At 38.7% G+C, this 23,521-nt stretch overlaps 1 protein-coding gene across 1 annotated transcript in view; it reads left to right on the top strand.

Moving 5' to 3' along the window:
- The window catches only part of LOC145996259 (uncharacterized), a 34,423-nt gene extending 11,935 nt beyond the window's left edge, over positions 1 to 22,488 (top strand). The window contains exons 3-8 of the mRNA XM_083132684.1: positions 2,409 to 3,042; positions 7,889 to 8,070; positions 8,742 to 8,856; positions 10,462 to 10,787; positions 18,311 to 18,781; positions 22,312 to 22,488. Coding sequence (XP_082988810.1) covers positions 2,409 to 3,042; positions 7,889 to 8,070; positions 8,742 to 8,856; positions 10,462 to 10,787; positions 18,311 to 18,781; positions 22,312 to 22,488 — 1,905 coding nt within the window. The remainder of the gene's footprint in view (positions 1 to 2,408; positions 3,043 to 7,888; positions 8,071 to 8,741; positions 8,857 to 10,461; positions 10,788 to 18,310; positions 18,782 to 22,311) is intronic.
- Positions 22,489 to 23,521: the final 1,033 nt, after the last annotated feature.

Genomic DNA, 23,521 nt, shown 5'->3' with positions numbered 1-23,521 from the left:
GATCGACGTTATTTTCTACTGAATTCTAAATCCACGTTATACACAGATAGGCTAATGGGGCCTGGACCTACAGTTTAAAGTGAGATACGAACCACTATGTGTCTCCACTTGTTATCCTGCACTGAACGTAAAACAAACAGCTCCCCGCCCCCATTTTTAAAACAAATTTACATTAAATATGGTATTTATAAGATAATCATCATTGATTTGATTGTTTTTATTACTGAACGTCAAATAAAACATTTTCCACAATCACCTCTTCGTCCCATCTCTCCCAATATCTTTCTGTCCCTCTCTTTTCCCCCTTCCCCACCCCCACACACATGTATCAAAATAAATATTTTCTTAGGTTTGTATGTGTATAAATATAACATTAAATACCCCCAAAAATACTATTTATTTTCTACTTTCCGTCACCCCTCTCCCACTCCCACAACCCCTCATTATTATTGGCGTTCGCCAGACCAAGTGGTAATGTATCGACGTCTTGTAATCGGTGTGTCCTTTTCCGAGTTCCAGTCAGGTCGCATAATGTTTCAGATTCCAATTTAAATGTATCCCGAGTCGTGATTAGCCTATGTGTGCAAAAAGTGATGTTAAAACGAACTCTTGACCTCAATAATACAAGTTGTGTATTTTCTTTCAGCTGTGGTTCCCTCTTTTCGCGAGAAATAACGAATTAACCTAATCATTAACTCAACAAATAAAAATGCATCTCTAAATTAATTAATGAAAACTGTTATTACACCCAAACCACTATTTTATCGTAAATGTAAATGAAATGTCATCTCACGTAGTGAAAACAATGTGAAAATTGTTCTAATGAGTGATAGGTATATGATTGTCAAACACATACATGAATACATTATATTAAGCTCTTGAACTATAATTGGGACAATTTAATACTAATTTGAAACGATTAAAAGTATTAAAACGACAAAGTAAACTTTTGCGCAATCTTTCTGCCGATTCGCATTATTGAAACAATATTTAACCAATGGGGAAGTTATCTCATATTTGGAAATGCTTCCTGTGGACAAGACCGTGAGTCACGCCTCCTGCTCCTCAGAATCGAACTTCACTCTGATTGGAGGATCGCATATTCCACAACACTTCCTTGTTTCAGAGCTACCAACATAATTTCGTAAGACGTTGGACTTAGAAAAAATCTATGCGACAAATTTTTTGAACATGACTGTACCTATCAATACTCAGACTAATTTTCACATTTACTTGTTTTTTTCGGTGTTTCGTATCTTTTTGTGTTCAGCGTCTCATACAGTGTCGCGACTTTTATCTTAGGCGTGACTATTTTTTTAACAGAACTTTGACATTTAACATAGTTTTTAATTTCTTTCAATTTTTCTTAAGGCTTAGAAAGAAATTCTAGTGAGCAACACCCTCTTTTGTTTCATAAGTGCTGTCCACGTAAGGATGTACAAACCTGATGTATTGCCCTTGTTATTTAAACACCTTAATATTGAAATCCACTAATTCTGTATGCAACGGGCCAGTTTAGGTGGAATTCGATGGTTCAAACTCTCATGGGGCCCAAGCGCACCCAATAATTTGTCGTACTGACATTTTTATAATATTTGTTATCGTGGTTCTTGTTGGACTGCTTATTGAAATCAGTAAACAACAACCATTGTTGTGTGCATTAATATCAGAATACATGCACTGAAAAAAAAACTTTCCATACACTTTCTAGAAACTACTTTTCATTACTCTTGGTACACATTATCAGTGTTTGCAAGCGCTCAAAATGTCTGTTAAAAACATACATGAAGTTAAGTGCGCCAGGAAAGGAGAGCTAGGAGGGCTCGCCCCACTGAAATGTCTGGAAACACGTTGTCTTATTCAAAATTTGAAATTGTAGCTTCAAAACATAGACGATGGATACCGTGAAAGATAGCAGATTAAGTACCTCTGAAAATTATCCTATTCTAGTGGTGGGGATGCTTTATGTGAGAATTTTCTTACCTGGATGGAAGCATCACTTCACTTTTCCCCTCACTTTAAGCACTGCTGCACCCATGAAAAAAAATCCTGTGGGCGGCCTTGCATGAAGTGTACTCAAAAAGTGTTCCAAAAGTGTAGAAAAGGTCTTCCCAAATTGTTGGCAATTCCGAGTCGCATAAAACTCATCTCAAGAAACGACTTTTGATTACTTTTATTACATCCTTCACAGTTGGAGCACGTTTTGAACAGTTTGAAAACATTTTAAGGAAATTTTGAAAATACCTTTTGCACACAATCATTTATGATATTTTTTGTGATTTTAATGCTCAAATGTTTGAACCCACCCAATATTTTTTTAAAAAATTGGTGCTCCTTATTAAATTTTAAGCAATCATAGAAATGTTTTTAATTCCTATACGAAACAGATCGTTTATTTATTTCCACAGGCGGAGGTTACGCTTGAAGAACTACAGAACCAGGAAGTGCGGAAAGTGATATTGAAGTTCATAAGGTATCATGGAATGAACTCCATTCGAAGAGAAGTAAGATCCAGAACTTCTGAATCATCCGATACAGGAACTCCTTCAAGACCGAGTTCAGAATGCTCTGATACCATGAGCTTCCATCAAAGAACATCGGATGTGTTTGAAGCAGTAAATCCTGCGATAAAATCAGAGTCTTCTGAACTAACTGGAAGAACATCGGAGTCAATTGATGAGAACATCACCACTCAATTAGAGTTTGTCCTTGCAAGCAGCCCTACGAAAGGAATATCAGAGTTCGCTGACAGAAAGAGTCCTACTGGAAAGGCAGGGCTGACTGACGGAAAGAGTCCCACTGGAAAATCAAAGTTGACTGACAGAAAGAGTCCCCCTGGAAAGTCAGAACTGACTGACAGAAAGAGTCCTACTGCAAGACCAGAGTTGACTGATAGAAAGAGCCCTATCCAAAAGCCACCAGAGTCATCTGAAGCAAGAAACTTCACTTTCAGTGTATCGGAAGATGACGCACAATCTAATTTGTATCATGAGATTCCTGTAAATGTAACAGGGAGTGGCGAAGTATGGCGTCGTCGGCAGGGTAGGTATTAACCAGGTTCATATCAATGTAGGTTAGGTTGATGAGCATTTCATCCTCTCTATTTAAGCACCGTCATTTAAGCACTTTTGCTGTAAAATCTTCAGGTTGACCACACTGCTTCATATGAGTACATGTCAATCGAGTGTGCATTCATTAATCGTTGCTTTAGCGCATGGTTGAGCTTTGTCACTCATGTTTTATTTCTTTGTTGTTGTAGGATAAACATGGTTACGCAACTCTCTGTTTATACCAAAGAAGAACAGGAAGCATTTATTTTAGTCTGAATGCATACAAAGGATCGACATCCACCTAAGGCTTGAATCATAATATACAGGGTGCTCGGAAATTCCCCTTACAAACTCCTAGGGCTAGTAGAGGGGACTGAGTAGACAATATCTGGAATAGGAACCCATGTCCGGAAACGTACCGTTTCCGTGCTACAACCATGACAATGTGTCGGATGTGCCTGTGTTGGTATGCAACAGGGTAGGCAGTATATGACCTCAGAAGATCACCTCATGACCTAAAGTGTAATCATTTATTACAACCATGTCAAATGAGGTGTTACGTAAGGTACAGAAGTGAATGACGTGTGACTCAGTCTATAATACAAACAAATTTATTTGGTAACAATGCCAAGGGAACAAAAAATAAACTTACTATTCATTGATCAACACCTGCGTCGACAGTGGAACGCAACAATTTGTAGACGTCACGTGCCATCAGGTGATCTTCTGACGTCATGTATTGCCTACCCGGTTGCATACCAACACAGGCACATCCGACACATTGACATGGTTGTAGCATGGAAACGGTACGTTTCCGGACATGGGTTCCTATTCCAAATATTGTCTACTCAGTCCCCTCTACTTGCCCTAGGAGTTTGTAAGGGGAATTTCCGAGCACCCTGTAGGAAAAGTGCAATACTACGGCGAAGTGTTTTGCATAATGAAAGTCGGACAAGTATTAAACACGATTGAGTATGATGTCCTTCCACATCCACTCCTGGCCATAACATTGAGTTAGTCCTTGCCATCCGACTAAGTGACTATCGATGAAGTGCATTATTTGCATACTGCATGCAAGCCTTCAATAGATTTCGGCCTCTGTTTCACACAAAACAAACAAGCAATCAAAAAAGTACCACCACTCACTTTTCTCTGGTAAAGCTGAGAGTATCGGATAATTATTGACTGAACCTAATAGCATCATTCATCTTTTGTTAAGCAATAATAACAAAGATGTACAGGGTGTCCACAAATTATATTTACAACTTCAAATCTAAATAACTAAATAGTGGAACGAGGTATCTCAGTTCTGTTGCCTTAATGTAAAAGATAAACTCTCAGTGTTTTGTTTACTGTTTTTTCAGGTACAGTGAGTAAGTAGGGAAGATGCGAGGTCACATTTCCACAAAATGACTACTCCACAGGAGAAGGCACAGTGTGTTTCCTTTTCTCATAAATGATTGAATAGGCATAACTGTCGAATTTGGGGGGTCTGAAAAGCCTCACGAGGTTCGAGAAATCGACCGCCAAAGCCCAAAGGTTCATGTGTGATGTGGTCTTATGCACAATCAAATCATTGGCCCCTTTTTGATATCCTACGGGCAACAACGGGGCCACACATAGAGATGCATTGAGGTGGTAAAAGAAACTTTAAGAGTTTCTCTTTAAATGATAGAAAAAATATTAAGATACATCGTTCCATTATTTAGTTATTTAGATTTGAAGTTGTAAAGATAATTTGTGGACACCCTGTATATTTTTTTAAAAAATCAAGTTTCCCATACATAATGTCTTCGGAGCCGAAAAATACCGAAGTCTTGCATCGTAGTATAAACGTGTAGGTATGTAGATCTTGCTAAGGAAGTAAAATGAATTACAACTATTCACTATTTAAAGTAGGTTTTATTTCGGGAGGCTTCAGCTTCCTTAGCCCTCTCCCTGGCTACGTGCCTGCACATGAGTGGATGTGATAAGCCGCCTTGCTCAATCGTGTTCAATACTTGTCCGACTTATTTGTGAACGTCTCAAAGAATTCCAACACACTTCGCCATAACAGTGCACATTTACCATATTATTATGATGCAAGGCTTATGCAGATTTCGGTCCCTTGTATACCTTCAGACAAAAAAAGAATAATCATACTCGCTGTCCTTTTTTGGTACATACGGAGAGTGCCGTAACAATGTTTACCCTACAACAACAAACAAATAAAACATCAATGACAAAGCTCAACAATGGCTAAATCAACGACTAATGCACACTCGATTGTCATGCACGTACGCAAAGCAGTATGGCCAACCTCTAATCCAAATATTTCAAAAACAGTGTTTTCAGAAGACATTTTCTGTTCGCACTTTAGTAAATTCTGACAATCTGTAAGTAAAGCATTAGGGAAGTTGAATTAGAAATAGCACAGTGTGAATTAAGCTTTTTGCTTTGGTGGGAATGCCCACTCAGTGACGACGTATATATGATTTCATTTCGGGAACTTTATTATTATTATTATTATTATATGCAAATTTGTGTATATTACCAGTCAGTAAACTAAAGTATTGTCTTGGGGTTCTAGGTACTTTACAACATTGCTTCCAACTTTGGTCACTAAAATGTTTACATTCTAAGAAATCCCAAACTCATATATATATGCAAAAAAGAGCTTTCGAACTAGTAACACCGAAAATTTGACCAAATTTCTATTGCGAAGTTCAAACTGAACGTCCATCTAAGTTACCAACAAGTTTCTGGTGAACACATAACACATGTAAAATATTAGCACTATGTCATGAAAAACCTAAGTGGAAGACAGCCTGGTAAATTTCTCGTAAGGGACAAACGGATTTCTTCAAATTTACAGGAGAAATTACTTACCGAATGCAGTTTCTTTGTACTTGTGGAAGTTCGGGGAAGTGTTTTCTCGCATCGTTCATTGGATTTTGCCGGTAAATCATATAGTTTTCGATATAAATGTGTGACCGATGCACGAAAGCTCTTTCATCCATTTACTTCCAGGTGGATGTAGCCTGTGCGTGATGAGTAATCCCGGTCAGTGTTTCAAACATGGGTTTTTGCAACTGTAGAAAGTACGTTTCCGCAAAAGGTTTGTGGAGCTATGTGTCAATGGTTCGTGGGGCTATGCGAGAATGGTGTGTGGGGCTTCGCATATTTTTCTCGAAACCAATTTTTAACTATTGTAACCTATACGTGACCCTACCTAACCTAACCTTACCGGAAATGGTTCGTGGGGCTATGTATGAATGGTTCGTGGAGCTATGCGTCAATGGTTTGTGGGGCTACGTAGGTAGTTTTGGGTGCAGTGGGGTGGAAACACTGCATGCCGAGAGCGGTAGTGAAACTGTGACCACCATTTTGTGTGTTACCGAAGGCAAAAAGAAACGAAGGAAACTTATTCGATATGTCCGTGAAATAAGCGAAATGCCACCTTCATCAATGTTTCTCAATGCAGAATACGTAAGTACGAATATTCAAATTAAATGAACTAGCAAATTTCAGCAGTCTCTCCCATACGAGAAATTTACCGACAGCCCTGTTGTCTCGGCTCGGTGAGGTTAGTTACTTGCCGTCCCTTAATCCACAAGGCCGCATACTTGTCGGCGGGGAAATCTTTGGTGACTGGAGCTTTAATGGATACCATTAATTTTTATATTTTGTTACATATTTTAGAAAAGCTATACTAATTGCTTTCAATTCCATATTCTTTGAGGGGATAAAAGCATCCATGGTAGGGATAAAAATATTTTCCTTTTGTAGGGGATATTTTTTTGGTCGTGGGGGAGAATCCCCTGCACCCCCCGTTAATTCGCACACTGAGAAATAGTGTACACAGAAGATTTAACCTTTTGTAATTATTTTTTTAAGAAATTGAGAGGTATAATTTTGACAAACATCCAACAAGTTAACACATTGAATCCCATGCTCGTGCTATGCACGAGCATCCTGAATATGGCAATATCACTTGGATGTTTGGAGTTACGAAGAGCCCCCCTGAGAATCTTGAAGAGGCCCCCCCCTCAGAAAACTCCTATGGGCGCCCATGCACACTTGACCAATGTGTTTACTTGAAATATCGAAAGAAATGGAACACTTATTTATTTACTTGTAATGAGTTATTTACTTACACATCGCCTGTGTTTCATACTAAGGGTTAGTGGCGACGATTAAGGGGTGAGGGAGGGCAGTTGCCCCCACTTTTTGCCACTTTGCCCCCGTTTTATGCTATACCTTATGTACCAAAGAAAAGTAAATTGCTCTTGCTCCCTCTAGTTTTGGAAGCCAATCGCCGCCACTGTTTAGTATTAGAAGTACGGACTTTTTCATTATATGAAAAACAAGAACTATGTTGAACATCTCTAGCACACGCAAGAATACACAGATTCTAATTGTTTCTTTTCTATCGTGTAGGCAAAGAAATTGCCTTTATTTTGATGTATAACACATGTATAGTAAGACCAAAAAAAATTGTTTCACATTGCTGAAAATCACATAAAATGCCAGGGTTTCTGAGTTATTGCCAATTTAAATGCCCTGGGATTCAATTGCTGAAAAGAGATTTTTATTAGAGCTCTCGCCACGAAAACAGTCCAGCCACGGTCACGCCGCTCACCTACAGTGTTACTAATAAGCAACAATTTCAACCGCATACGTACAACGTGAGAAGTGCTGACTGAGCAGCTTAGAAGTGTGGCTACCCTGGAAGGCAAGGGGTGTGGAGGAGGCAAGGGGAAGCTGCAACATTGACTGGACAGTTTTCGTGGCGAGAGCAATAGTGGCCATTACAAATAATGTTCAGAAAATATTGTAATTGCACCTGATGTTTCCAGATGATTCTTCGAAGACATCCAACGGCAGACGATTTCGTAAAGTGAGTCCGAAGACCAGGAAATTGGACATCCAACTGGGGAACGACTTCAGGCGCATCTCCCACGTGTCCTGGGATCCAAAGAAGGGCTTTGTGGTTGACGCCATAGAAGATGACCCGGTCTTCACCAATTTCCTCATCAAGGTTGGTACTTGTATCATGTCTATGATAATGCTAGATTCTCTTCTAGACCATGACTCCTCTCTTGTAAAACCCTCCTTCTCCCTTGTGAAACCTGTTATCTCTTCTAGAATGTCTCTTTTATTTTAGAGCATGTTACCTATCTTCTAGAACACTTGTCTTGTCTTTCGAAACTAGCTTTTCTCTCCTAGAATATGTCTCTTTTCTTCTAGAGCATACTTTCTGTCATCTATTTCCATTTTATTCTATTTTGAAACCTGCTTTCTCTTTTAGAATGTGTTTCTTCTCTTCTAGACCATGTTTACCATATTCTAGAATCATTCTTTTTAAATCTGCATTTCTTTTCTGAAGTGTGTCGTCTTCTCTAGATCATGTTTCCTCTCTTCTAGACCCCACTATTCCCTTTTATAACCTCTCTTCTCTTCTAGAATGTGTTTATTCTCTTCCAGAGCAGGATTCCTCTGTTCTAAAACCATCTTTCCTATTTTGATGCCTGCTTTTACTTCTAGAATGGGTTTCTTCTATTCTATTCTCTTTTGAAACTTGTTTCTCTATCAAAGGATGTGTTTATTCACTTCTAAAGCATGTTTTCTCTCTACTAGGACCAGATAATCCATTTTGTGGATTTGTTTTAGTGCCAATTGGACAATGTTTGTTGGTCTCTCTTCTTTCAGGCTGGATTACAGCCAGCGGAAAAAAAGACAGACCTCACAGAAGACAACAACGAGAAGTCTTCTTGTCCCCCGTTACCACCACGCTATCCAAGGCCACGACTTGTTCCAGAAGATAGTAAGTTCTTTCTTCAGGCATATTGTTCATACTTTTTCCTTAATTGTTTTTACGTTTTGATGCCGTATTTATTTGTACAAAATGGTCAAATTATAAATTTTTAATTGGTGAATTTGCCTCTCTTTGTACTTGCAGTACCTTCTCAAGGTTATAGCCACGAGTTCAGATAATTAAGTAAACTGTTAATCAATTGTAAATATATCGTACCAAAGATAAGAACTAGCAGCGTACAATCAAGATTTTCAAATATTAAGTATCAACAGCAACTGAAATTCAATATTGTCACTTGACAAGTACTCTCTATGTGGTGGCAGAACAATTCCCTCTGACTTAAAAACCATCTCGATTGCAGCACTGGTACCTATGTCATAATTGTACTTCTAGTTAAAGTCGGGAAATGGCAAATTGCAACAAAGCGTGGGTGTTCTAAATTTAGCGAGCAAAGAAGCCTACGTACAACAAAAATATTTTCGCCTTAGCATCCAGAGAAGACACATAGTTAGAAGTAAGTTACAAATTTTCAAGTTAACCGAAAAGTAACTGCTAATAACATTACTTCCACTGCGAAAGAAGTAACTTGCAGCTACAGTTACTTGCTTGTTACTTGCAAATCAATTACAAGTAACTAGTTACTTAGGAACAGCGTTCATTCACCATTTTCGTGTAATGAAATGTTAGTCAAGAAGTCTCAGAAAAGTATCGCAAAGTAAGATACACTCTACAAGGAAATACAAGCCTGCATCAAGTGACAGTGAACTCACTTGCTGATTATCACATACATCGAACTTTCATCCAGCTTGCCATCATAGGCGTGCGCACACCCTCTGATTAGGGGGGGGGGGGCAAAAGCCGTGATGAAATTTCAATCGGGATAGAAAAAACTCATTTTATATTTTATCACTGTTTTAGTTTCATTGCATTGATGGGTATATATATATATATATATATAGTATATAGTATATATATATAGTATATATATATATATATATATATATATATATATATAATGTACCGTGCTCCTTCCCTCCAAATATTTGTGTTCATACATTTAAGGTAAAACTTCTTAGCAGCAAGAGTCTGAAGTACTTAGTAGTTATAACTTCTCTCTCTCTGGGAATTTACAATGCATTACAGAAAACAATAAAATTGCGAGCGAAGCGAGCAAAAATAAAATTAGATCCAAATTTTTGCAAACTGAAAACAATATTGATTTAATATGGCACAAAAAAATTCATGAGGCGCCAAGGCATTCTCTTCTACATTTTTTTTCATTTAGATCGTTCGGCGCCCAGAGCCAATTTACGAGGGACATGGACTTCTGAAATGGGGGGAGGGGCAAGGATGGCACACTTCCCCCTTAGAAATCGAATGTCAACATAAAAGTATATATTTCACACGTATAATTTGATTTATATTAATGAAATAATTTCAAATTCAAGTGGTGTTTTTTAAGGGGGCAACACTATTATCGGGGCATCCCTGCAATTGCCCACCTTGTCCCCTCCGTGCGCACGCCTATGCTTGCCATATAAAACTGACTTTGAGAAGCCACAAGCTTACGTACTATATAGGTAGGATATATCACAATGTTTGTTCTCCTTACAGAAGGCTCCAAAGTCGACCACAACTCACAAACAGGCGCTGACGAGGAGTCTGCCGAGTACGAGGAGGTCATATTCAAGGATGGTCAAATGACCGGATGCAGGAACTCCACATGTTCAGTTGAGTACATGGAGATTCTGGAGGATGACGAATTCAAGCGACACAGCTTCCCTCTGGTGCGAAGGACGTCCTCTCGGCATCGCAACGACCGAGCACGAACCGTTCTCACCTATCAGATTCCACTGCCCAAAGATTCCGCCAAGAGGTACGCTGTCATGGAGATATCAGCGTCGTCGGAGAGTCTGTACGTTGCTCCTGATCCACCCGAGGTATGTTGGTTTAAGATCAAGTTGTACAGTCACGGACATTTCTGGGTTGTTGCAATTCCAATGATTCTCAATGGGATTGTTACAACCCAGAACTTCCCGTGACTGTACCTTCCCAGATAGCATGAAAGCTTATAGCAAGCATAAATTGTAGCTCATAACTAGAGCCCGGAAGTTCAGGTATTTATTTTCGTTAAAATAGGCAGGCAAAAAGGCATTTATAATGTGGTAAATAGGCACTAAAAATGAAAAAAAAAAGGCAAAATAAACCGAAAAAAGGCACATTTAGAAGTCGCTTACTTTTATCTATAATTTCTCGCAAAATGTTAAAATCTAAATTGGGAAGAGCATTTCAATTTTCTCCGTCTTGATTGCACATAACTACAAGGTGCTTTTTAAGTTCTAAACATTCATTGATAGTCGTCTGTCAGAGAGAATGTTTTTCATAATAGAAAATGATCTTTCTACTTCGACAGAAGTTATTGGAGCATACATATAACAAGCTAATGTAGCTGGACTCATTTTGGTAACAGCATTTTCACCTTTTAGAACATCACAAATTGTTTTCAATTGTTTCAAGTCCTCATTTGCACTCACTACCCGTTAGCACTTTTCCGCAACAGCTCACCCCTTTTCTCCAGGCACTTCCGTCATCTGCTGCATAGATTCCTCGAAGATTTTCATGGATGCTATAATTGTAATTGTCTCTGGCAATGCACCATAATGTGCAAAAGTAAACTTGAATAGCCAGGAGTTTTTTCACTTCACGAATTGAAGCCGCTTCATTTTCTGGAAGAGCATCGATCACCTCACTGATTTTTTGAAGGTTGTTAGCATAATATATAGCTGCTGATATCCATGTTCCCTATCTCGTCAAGACTGGTTGCTGAGGTAAACTAAGCTCAATCCCAACTTCCTGAAATTTTCGGGTTCGAGAGGGAGATTTCAGAAATATTTTCTTTGTGTTCGAAATCAACCTGTCCACTTCAGCAGTCAATCATGCACAAGAAATGTTAACCGAAAGGCAATATCCTGACTCAGCATGAAATACTTTTTTCTCACACTTTTCTCCTTCAGCAATGTTGAAACATGCGTGAGTTCAATATTACTTAAATAAGGCGAAAATTATTCACATAATAAACGGAAGAAAAATAAATGCCAACAACGTTTTTTGGGAGAAAAATGATTTATATACACATTTTTTTTTAAAAAAATGTCAAATTTCATTGAAAAAGGCAAAAAAAGGCATTATAATTAAAAATAGGCAGTGGGGTCCCAAATAGGCAAAATAGGCAAAATGAAAAGGCTTCCAAAACATTCGAAACAACATAAGAAACGTATATCCGGAAAAATTTTATCAATATATGCAGTAGATAAAAAGAGGCATTTTGCCAAACTTCCTGACTCTACTCATAACTAATAATGTATTAGCCATTAAAAGCTCGAGGTAGCTTGTCAAATCCAGCTTGATATGGGGGCCTCTCCGATGACGCAGTGGTAGCGTTCGATAAACGGTGGAGGCACATAGTGGTTCGGATCACACTATAAACTGTAGGTCAAGACCCGATTAGCCTTACTGTGCATAAAGTGAACTTAATGCACCAAATCAACCAACCAACCAGCTGGATATGGGAAGCTTGATACAAGCATGATGGAAGCTTGCCTCGAGCTTGTTCACTTTACGCGAAAATTTTGACGCAGTGCCAATCAAATGCCAAATAAACATAAGTTTTCATAACACAATGAAGGAAATATTTTTAGACATAATTAGTGAAAAGTTGTGTTTTAATACTCTTCGAAAGATTTCTGAACACTAAAGAGAAGAAAGTGTAATGTAGTGAATAAAAGTGAATCTAACATGAGCAACCTTTTGAGGCCTGGCTACATAATCTGGAACTCAGTGCATGCAAGGTAACTTAGCAGTGCATGATTGAAAAGGGTTACGTCATGACTAGACGTCGGATTTAACGTTTTTAACCTATTTTTCCTTTGCAGGTAAACAAGAAATAACAAGTAATATCTGCGTTTCATAAAGAAACGAAACAACTGGTTAAGTTTTATAGTGCCTAAAATAACCTATTTTGCTTGTTAGAACCTATTTTAGGTTTATGCGCCTAAATTAAACATTTTTTTAGGTTTTTATATCTCACAGAGGTATTTTCTAGGTTTGGTGGCGAAATAATTCAATGACTGGCGTGTCTGAAACATGTTTTCTGTCGATTTCCATCCCTCCAAGTATATGATGTTTATCAGAGTTTTAAACAAAACAAAAATGTCTGACGTGGTGGCGAAAGGGACAGTTCCCCCCTACTTTTTATCCCTGCACTATAGACTCTTAATGTTAAGCCTTGCCTACTAAGATAAATTAAACTGCCCTTGCTCCCCCCCCCCTCCTCCACATTCTCAGTTTTGGCACCCAATCGTCTCTACTGCCTGCACAGTCCCAAGTGGAAACTTCTGATCTGTGTGGCTTTGCTCACTTTCGCGTCAGTTTGGTCCTTTTTGGCATTCATTCGTTTCGAAGTAATATTTCAGCATTCAAATTAGCACTACTGACTATGTTTCTGTTGGAAGATAATTTTCAGCACATGAAATGATCCTCACAGACAAAAGGTGGAGTTTGAGTGTGGATAACGCAAAAAGTTTCATGGTGTTCACTAGGACCATGATAAAATTCAATTATAATTCCTGGTTTTCTAGGTGAACTCTCTAAAAATTCAAGGATACAAGCAGATGATTTCCCTACTCCAACCTTACGTATTACCGACTCTCACCCTCCCTTCCATAGACAAAAATATTGACAATATAAAGGCTTTGTATGATTCCAATGTAACAAAACATTTACCTAATCAACTTCAAGATATATTATTTTGTAATAATCTTCCGTTTGTCAGATAGATTGTTCTGTAAAAGACACTAACAAAGTAAACGGATTGAGAAAATTTTGTTTTATTTTCTGTGTACCTTTATTTTTCATCCTCAAAAAAATGAATGAAATAAAAGCTAAACTGAGAGAAACTTGCCTCAGGACATTTATAAACGTCTAAATTTAATGGGATATGGATTAATAAAAGTTGCAATTTTTCACGTCTACGGAGAAAAAATGGAATAGAAAAAACATCCGCTTGTACCTTATTTCATGTCTTGCCAAAATTCATGAATATTTTCCAGAGCCAATAATTCACGCATAATTTCCGGTGCCAATAATTCACGAGTAATTCCCGGAATTCAAGGAATTCCAAGTGAGTAGCCACCCTGATATTGTGTAGCAAATTATACATACGTAATTCATTTTTCATATCAACAAATAACTTTTTCTAACAGCACAAGTGCAGCATTATAATAATTTGCAGATCATTTTGGAAATGATATAAACAAATAAAATTTTGTTTAGAAAATTAATATTTGGTTATTACGGTTCTTGTGAAATTTTGTTTTTAACGATTGTATCTAATCATTACTTTTCAGGAATTTTGTACCAAATTAAGTCTTTTTGCAACCTATTTCAGGATTTCTCGAGCCTAATTTAAGGTTTTTAGAACCTATTTTAAGATTTTTGAAACTGTCTTCGGGTTTTTAGAGCCTATTTTAGGAAACTAAAAGCACACTTTATAGAACCTAAAAATCCAAGGTCTAGTCATAAGAAACATTGGTGGCTCACTGCTGTACGATCCAAATTACTAGTGTTTTGTTTTGGTAAACGTAACATGGTTACGTTATGCTATGAATATAAGGAGAAAAATCAGTTTAGCTTGAAGATGCAAGCTGGTTTGGTAGTCAAGAATATGACTTCTTTTCTTCAGCTTGATGCAGGCTTGCCGCAACTTCAACTTTTGGTAACTACGAGGGATGATCGAAAAAAAAGGTTACAAAGCATATAACTTTTGTTTTATTCACTGTAACGTAACGAAAATTTATGTGTAAATTAATAACATGTTTGTCTTGTTGCGAGTTTGAGCACTTCGGATTCTGACCATGTATATCCGAGAAGCGGACATTTAAAATGGTCAAGAGTTGAAGTGAGGGCAGTGGTGCGTTTCCTGTGGGCCAAAAACACTACACCTGCTGACATTCATAGGCAGATTGTGGAGGTGTATGGGGAGGGGTCAATTTCAAGGCAACATGTAGCGAAGTGGTGTCGTGCCTTCAAAGAAGGACGGACCAGTATTGTTAATGACAACCCTGGACACAGCGGTAGGCCCAGTACCTCAACCACTGATGTGAACTGTGCTCTTGTGGATGAGTGTATTCGTGAGAACAGAAGAACATTACGCTCAACATCAGCTGAGCTGGGACTACCATTTGGTTGGCTGGCCACCATTATCTGACATGTGATGATGTCAAAAGAGCTGCCTCACGGTGGCTACGAGAACTTGACGCGGATTTCTGTGCAACCGGTATTTAAAACTTCATCTACCGTTTTGACAGGTGCTTGAACAAAAAAGGTGATTACATCGAGGACTAGTGTTGAGTACCCTCCATCATCAGGTGTGTTGATCTTCCAGTTATGTCTAACACATACGCCATAATAGGCTTTGTAACCTTTTTTTCGATCATCCCTCGTAGATAGCTGGGTGCAAGCTTGCAGTAAGCTCACAGCGTAGCGTATCCGCTCGGTTTAAGAAATATTGACCCTGGCAGACCTTGCCACATCCTGCTTAGAAATGCGTAGCATAAGACTTTTACAGGAAATGGTAAGACCACTGACCTTTGGCTAGAGGTGACGGGAGGCCAAGCGAGGGATTAAAAAGGTGCGCGGGGTCTTTTTACTTGGAATCATCGAAGAAGCAGGAGCTATTTGTCTATTTTCTAAACCGATATGGGTAAGCTATCCTTCACCCTCTTCTGCCATTCGCATTGCTCAGTTCAGTATAAAACCAAATCATGAGTTTATATTAATGTTAATTTAGATATTTGTACCTGGCTCTTTCAGGGCTGTCTCTACCATCAGTAGTGTTAATCGGGAGGGGCAAGTTACATCCCTATTTAAGATCCCCGTGTTCATGTTGGAACGCTACGACAGCTTGCCATGGGGAGCTTACTTGAAGCTTCCAGCAAGTTTTCTCTTTTATCTGAATTGGACCTGTATCGGCGCAGTTGTTTTTAAAAATATTTCTCCTTTCGAAAAGAAACCACTATGATATTCCAAATTATGAAAAATTACATCTTAGATGCTTAGAATTCTTTCTAGAGCATTCACGCGAATATTCGTGTTTTTTGTTCTTGCTCTTGTCTAGATATCTGTGATAGTTTCGTGTAATCTTAAGCCTATATTGTAGTACAGTGGGATCCATTAGTATTTCCGTGCAAATTGTCCCTCACCATGTTCGTGCACTTTATTGAATCCAATAAGAGCGTCAAGAATTAAAAGAAAACTGAAAACAAGCTGTTGTCAACTTCTGTACCAGCAATCATAAAAATCCATAGCTTTAAAACACATAGGATGTAAGAGAAAAATTAATGAAAATAGTCATGAATAATCCACTGTACCACAGATTCATAGACAACAGACAAGAGAGATCAAGCAAAGATTCACTTGAATGCTCTGCAAGGAACTGAAACAGGGGATATCATAATGTTTCTTCGAAAACATTGGAAATTTTAAAAATGACTTCATTGGCGCAGACCAAAGGTCAGGCAAGGTCTTAAGTGTGTTCAGTTACAGTAGTTATGGACAAATTGAACCAAGTGTGATTGGACGAGCGGGGAGCAAAGAAAGTTTTGAAGGACAGAGTTACAAGTTTTTATCCTTTTGTTGATTTTTAACCTTTCCAATTGGCAATTATGCATTCAGGGACTGTGAAGAATTTATTTTACTAAAGTAAATTTAAAAAAATGCATTTCCAGGTTAGCATTTTTTTAATAAAGGCTTTCTCTTTATGTATTGATACACAGGCATGAACTTAAAGGTACAAACGTACTAAAGAATCCGCGTAGTATACTCTGGCAATGTATTCGTTAAGAGAAGCAAAGATCTGGTTAATGGAGTCGTTTTTTTTTGTTTGCATTCTAAGTCCACTTTATGCATTGATAGGCTAATCTGGACTGGACTTACTATTTAAAGTGGAATCCGAACTACTGACTAATGTCCTGGAACAGTCTGTGTAGTTGCATGTTGTCCTCTGTTTTATGCTGTAAGCAGCTTATGATAACATGTAACACTCGAAATATAAGGTGGAGATTTCTCGACAGTTGAAAAGATAATATTATATTCACATCAAGACAATTACGAACGTTCATTTTAGATCAGTGTTTCTCAACCAATGGGGCGCGACCTACTACTGGGTCCCAAGGGGGTGTTTGGTGGGTCGCGAAGTCGGGATCGAAAATTTACTTACTCTGTCTTAAAAACCTATCACATTTAAATTACTGAGATATATTGTTTTAACTATTTAACTTCAACCCGTGTTGTACGTAGTCTAAACTCTACATTTTTGTTATTCGCCCTGCCGGCATCTCTCTGATGTTAAACTCAAGGGAATCGGATGTCGTCGTTTTCATTTCGGTCGCAGCAATGAGTTCTTAATTATCTGTGTGTCACATGCATGTCGACTTAAAGTGTCGCTTGATATTTCAGACCGCTTGTGTTTGTGTGTGTGTGTGTGTGCGATTGCCGAGAACTGTCCACTTTCATAATTTCACATTGCTATCGAGGCTGCTTGGATTACAAAGCTAACCACATAAAAATAAATTGTTTTCAATTCCAGCACGTGTGTTAAGTAGATGTTAGATTAGAGTAAATTAGTCGTTCAAATTACATATTTACTTTTCTGAAGTATGTGTAATTTGTTCAAGCAAGGGTAGAAGAGGACCTTTAAAAGTACTCGATGTTAGCAAAAATATGATTACAAACTCGGTGCACACCTCTACAAGTAATTCTGCCGGCGCCCATGCTTATGAGTCCCATGAAGTGTAATATCCTTCAAGGTGGGTCCCGGACTGAAAAAGGTTGAGAACCAGTGTTTTAGATCCAATTTTTAGTCACAAAAAGTAATTGGAACTGGTCCTTCAAAGTAGAATACAAACAACTAGATAATGTGTCTCCACCAGGAAACGAGCCCAAGGTCTAATTATAAGATGATAATATTAGTATTTTTTTTGTGAAATGCAAGTAGTTCTATTTGTATTAAGATTGATTACATAAGGGGATATGCTCATTTCCTCAGACGAAACTGACACAAATATTTGACGTCTTGTGTAAATCATTCAACGTCATTGCTTTGCAACTAACAAGTAAGTCCAGAGTTTGATTTCTGGCGTCGACTTTGACGAAAAGGCTCGTAAATCTTGTCCCTTGTGCTAAACCATTTCTTCACTGCATGGATAAGGATTCGAACAATTTTTTGTTCATTTTCTTGTAATACTATCAATACTTTTCATAATATTTATCCTTTTGAGAGGGGCAGGTACCCCTACCGATGGCGAGGAGTTCATTCATAAGATGTTTTAATTAAGACATTACCTTTTAATGATTTAAATGTGTTAATGTGTCATGACACATCCAGAAGTTTATTGCTGCTTTTCAGGGGAGATATTACCAGAATGTCAGCGTAACAAGAAGACAACCAAAGAGAACCACATACATCCGTACACACGTGCAAAAGAGAGGAAAGGATGATGAGGAACATCTCAAGTTTCACGAAGTGGATCCTGATGCAGAAGAGGAATATGTCTCCATGGATTTCTCCCTTTCTGACGTCAAGAGCACCAAGGCTTCAGACCCCGAAGAGACCCCCGACGTGACTTTGCGACCCAAACCAAGAAAGCGCTTGGACGGCAGTAGCCACTCGGCGGGGGTTGGCCTGGTGAAGGCGGACGGACAGGGGTGGGCTTCGTCGTCCGACTCTGTGATCACCGTCATAGAGAGGAGTAGCAATGGCCGGAATAGGACAAGCCAGGTGGAAGAGCAAATCATGAGCCAGGAATTTATCAACAAGAGCTACATGTTCGTCGTGGAGGGCGCTCATGTCGAAGATCAGGTGGGCTGCACCGACTATGTAAGTATTGGAGCACATAGGCGTAACTTGGCGGGGGCAATGGGGGCCATTTGGTCCCTAAAATTTAGGATTGTTAAAATTTACAAGTTGATACTTTTGTTAACATCCTGAGACCTGAAGAGCTAAGTAATAATTTCACAAATGTAACAGTTATTTAGCAAATAATCCTGGATAATATTTTCGCAAGATGGAAATCTTTCCGACTCACTCACTCAAAACTTACATCCTTTCTGCATATATTACAACAAACTGCTAAGAGATACGTATATTAACTTATTGTACACAACGGTTTACTTTTCTGACATCTCAAATCGATCACCCGATACTTTTTTTTAGGTGGACATTCATTTTCAAATGGGGGGCGGCCCTCTTTGCCTCAACTTCCGGACATCCATGAATGTATGCAGTACTGCCAAAGGAAATATCTCTTTCAAGTATCAATCATGTAAGAGTATTTTCTCAATTTTCGTTACAGTGTTCAGAACCTTAGTAGTTCACCATTTTAATTTATTTAAATTGGTCATACATGCACTGCAAATCCTCGATGGCAGATCAGTCCTCCAAGGACTCTCACTGTTTTAAGGTGAGGTCCCTCCCAAATGACAGGTTTTGGGATATATTTATATTCCTTATAATATTCGAATACAATTGTCACAAAGCAACAGGCTCGAGAATATTTTTTTAAAAGTTTGATTTAAACCCAATTTATGCTCATGATAGTCTAATGGAAACTGGTACTACAGTTTACATTTGGATCTGAACCACTTTGCAATATTCCTCACAAGGGGATCGAAGTCGAGACCCCCCCGTGAGAGATTTTCTTCTTGCTGTTTTCCTTGCATATTCACTTTACTATTCATCTCTGCTAATTGAATTTACCGTGAGAATGGGAGGAATTATGTTAATGGCATACAACAATAACCATCTATTCGAAGCCTCCTCGATGGCGAAAGATAACGTCGTCGGCTTGTAATGAGGGCTCCCGGGTTCGATTCTCGGTGAAGGCGCATACGTGTTCAGATTCCTTTTTAATCATCAAGTCTAGTCCCGATTAATGTATCTGTGCATAAAGTGGACTTAGAAGTCAAACTCTAGATCCCTCTACTCCAGCCCTGGACCTAGGGTGATCAACTTTCGGCGATAAAAATTAACGAAGTTTTCTCAACTTTCGGAATTGAATTTGCGGGAGATTTCGGAAGATTTATCACGTCAAATTTTGCACATTTTTAGTGATGCGGCACACTCCAGCAAATGTTTGTGAAATGGATAACATTAAACAAAATAATTTGCATTGTATGTAATATATAGATCACAACACAGAATAAAAAAATACAAATTAGCATGTTTCTTAGCCCTAACCTATATGTATTTGTCCACTGCTGCTGCAGAACTAAGCATCAGTCAAGTACTACAATACATGACGTCACTTCCGCCTGTCGAAGGTAAAACGTGCAAGATCTTGCAGTCGACTTGAAGTTTTGTATGGCTCGCCGAACTCGGAATGAATTGAAATATCAAAATCTTGATTGTTAATGGAATATACGGGAGAATTAGAATTCCATTAACGGAGACGGGGGGATTCTTTTTTAAAAAAAACCTCTAATACGGGAGATCCAGGGAAATACGGGAGAGTTGGAAATTCTACTTGGACCAACGGACCCGGATTAAAAGTTCATGAATTATTAAATTTATTTGCTTGTTGTGTGACAATAAAAAACGGACTGGTTGAGCAACCAACTCTTCGTAATGGATTTCCTATTGATGACCATCTGCGAGCACGTAAGTTCATTCGGCATATCTGATAGGACCTACATGTCAAGTTGATTGGGCCCCTCTGGCTGAGCCAAAATGCTAGTTTTATGATAATATGTAATTGGAAATCGGCTAGATCATCTCCCACGTATTAAAATAATAAAAATAATAATGAGCACTGAGTCGTGTATTGTTGTGTTCGTTCACTCGTGCAATGCAGCTAAATATGTTCGTACGTTTCCTAAGTTCACCGACAAAAAAATTGGTATCTTGATTTTTATTCAGTGCTGTTCTCAAAGGATATGTCGAATTTCTGAGATTATACAAAATTTCAGGAGCACAGATAACACTACGGGGTCTCTACACTGGGGGTTGCGGGGGCGGCTGCTAATTGTCCACCAATCGTCTTCAGGGACATGTGCCTCGATGAGCGTCAACAATCTCAGCTGCCAAGTAAAAGCAGTACGGGTACCAACGTTACAACGTTGCCAAGCGTATGTCTCACTTTTCTCAGTTGTTTTTATTAGCTTCTTTGAACATGTTTTGGTGTTTTGTGTACTCATTTTCCGAGCTTTGTGTACTATTGTGCAACTTTTATTTAGTAACAGCGCTGATCAACTCTCTCCCTCTCCGATTTATAGTACGTTTGGCAACATGTTGTGCGTATCCGACGCTCATTTGTTTCGTCCCGCCAGGAACTTTCGATGCCTTGTGACTCGAGAATGCCCGATGTCAGTAGAAGAGAATTCAACTGATCGCTTGATTCGTTGTTTCCCAGCCGCCAGCTGGAATTGCGAGCGGTATAGGCATTTTAATTCGATCAAATGCAAATATCATGCTCCAGCAGGGGCGTAACTTGCTTACGTAAATAGGCTTAGCTTTTGGGGAGGGGGGGATTGATACTTGAAAGAGATATTTCCATGTCCGGAAGGGGAGGCAAGGATGGCCGCCCCCCCTCCCCTCACATTCGAAAATGAATGTCCACCTAAAAAAAGTGTCGGGTGATCCGTTGTGTACAATAGGTTAATATACGTATCTCTGAGCAGTTTGTTGTAATGTATATGCAGAAAGGATGTAAGTTTTGAGTGAGTGGAGGTTTACAGACTTCAGCCGCGTGGCGCTAGCGTTCATGGTAGATAAAGATAGTGGTCACGCCACAACAACGAACAATGTATCGCTGGGATGTGAATTTTTCGAATGTTATATGAACACTAGTACAGTATATGTACACAACGGTTTATTTTCTGGCATCTCAAACGGATCACCCGGTATATTAGTTCACACATAATTTTATTTCAGTCATAGTAATTTATTTTAATTATTACAGGGGCGTTGAAGGAACATGATCATTTCAGACTGAAGCAGTGTTTTTTGAGGGGGTATTACTATTATCTGAGAAAATATGCCTCTTACCCCTTCCTAAAAAAAATCTAGGGGTGGCCTTGCAAAAGAAAAAAACTGTGTTAATTTTTTCGAGTTAAGTTATACTGGAATTGTCTATGTACGATGGGCGTACTAAAAGTAATGAGCAACATTTTTTCATTAACCATGTTTTGGTTTTATTAAAGATAAACACACTACATCATAATCTACAGACTTTTCTTTACATTTCAACAACGTCTCCATTTCTTTGCACGCACGTAGTATAACGTTTGATGAACACATTTTGTTTTACTACAATAACATGTACTGTGTGTACTTCTCGAAAACAAACATAATGCAGTCAGTATGGATGGTGCTATGAAATCCATGTTAATCTTTTCTGTTTAACTTTTCAGGGAAAGGAGTGGTCTAGAACCGAAGTTCTGATCGAACTCCCGTCGAGTGTTGTCACAGAGAGGCCCTGCACAGAGGATATCGAAAATCGTCCAACAGATGTCCAGGACATGAAGACGGCACAATCTTTGGGCTACACTGTAAATTTTGTTTGCCGGAAATACATATACTTACAATAATACACATAAGTGTTGTCATTTATTTTAGGTTATGATATACAGGGTTAGCCTAAAAGAAACAGACACTTTCAAAGTTTTACAGAAGGCTGAAATACTTACGTGGTTTGAAGAGTACGTCCTGAAGTTTAGATTGGTAAGTTACAAGTGTTGTATGTGTGACCCATTTTGCAAAACGACAGATACCAATGCGATAGTCCAGTTCTCCTCTACCAGGACTTTCCCCCTTGCACAGACAACCAGTTTCTTTAAATTTTTTGCTCCAATCGTAGATTGACTGCCTTATGGGTGGTTGTTTACCATGCCGTGTTCTAAAACGACGCTGCACTATAGTAACAGAATTTGTTCTCTCCACCTGGCTAGCGGCCATACTGCCCGACTTACGTCAAGGGTGCTCACTTGATGCTGACGTCACGAAGACAAACGAAAAGCAGAGGTCGTAAACTTGAAGACTTTCTCTATAACTAAATACTTTCTGATGTAACAAACAAATTTCAATTTATAAAGCGTTTAAACTGTATATTTATTTTAGACTAACCCTGTATATTTAATAGTATCTACTTCGTGGACCATATAATACTCACTACCTCATAAAGGGTGTGGAAGTAGTAGCTCCACACATTCACGATCTTGGCCATTATGAAAGTGGTCATCAGCACCATGTTCCATAGGCGTGCGCACACCCTTTGATTAGGAGGCAAAGTTGAGAAGAAATCAAAAGTACCGTAACGCAATGTTAATACTACCTCGGGATCGAACCAAGAACCTGGAATCTTCGATTGGGTGATGTAGTTATTCATCATTCACCTTTCAGATGGTTATCACTCGCTTGGCCTAAATGTGGTATATGCGAAAGGTTACATTCAAAGGAATGGCAAAATAATTCACATGTGCAATAATTGGATTTCTGTACTCTCCATGACTGAACCGATATGGATATTGATAAGAAGTGGATAATACTTGCCTCACAAATAGATGAAGGTTATTTCCACACTTGCCCCCTCAATTGTCACTTGTTTCACCTTCCTTTCAGAAT

This window comes from Lepisma saccharinum, chromosome 12 (assembly GCF_977018435.1).
Source record: "Lepisma saccharinum chromosome 12, izLepSacc3.1, whole genome shotgun sequence".
Taxonomy (NCBI): domain Eukaryota; kingdom Metazoa; phylum Arthropoda; class Insecta; order Zygentoma; family Lepismatidae; genus Lepisma; species Lepisma saccharinum.
This window is presented reverse-complemented; position numbering and strand designations above follow the sequence as displayed.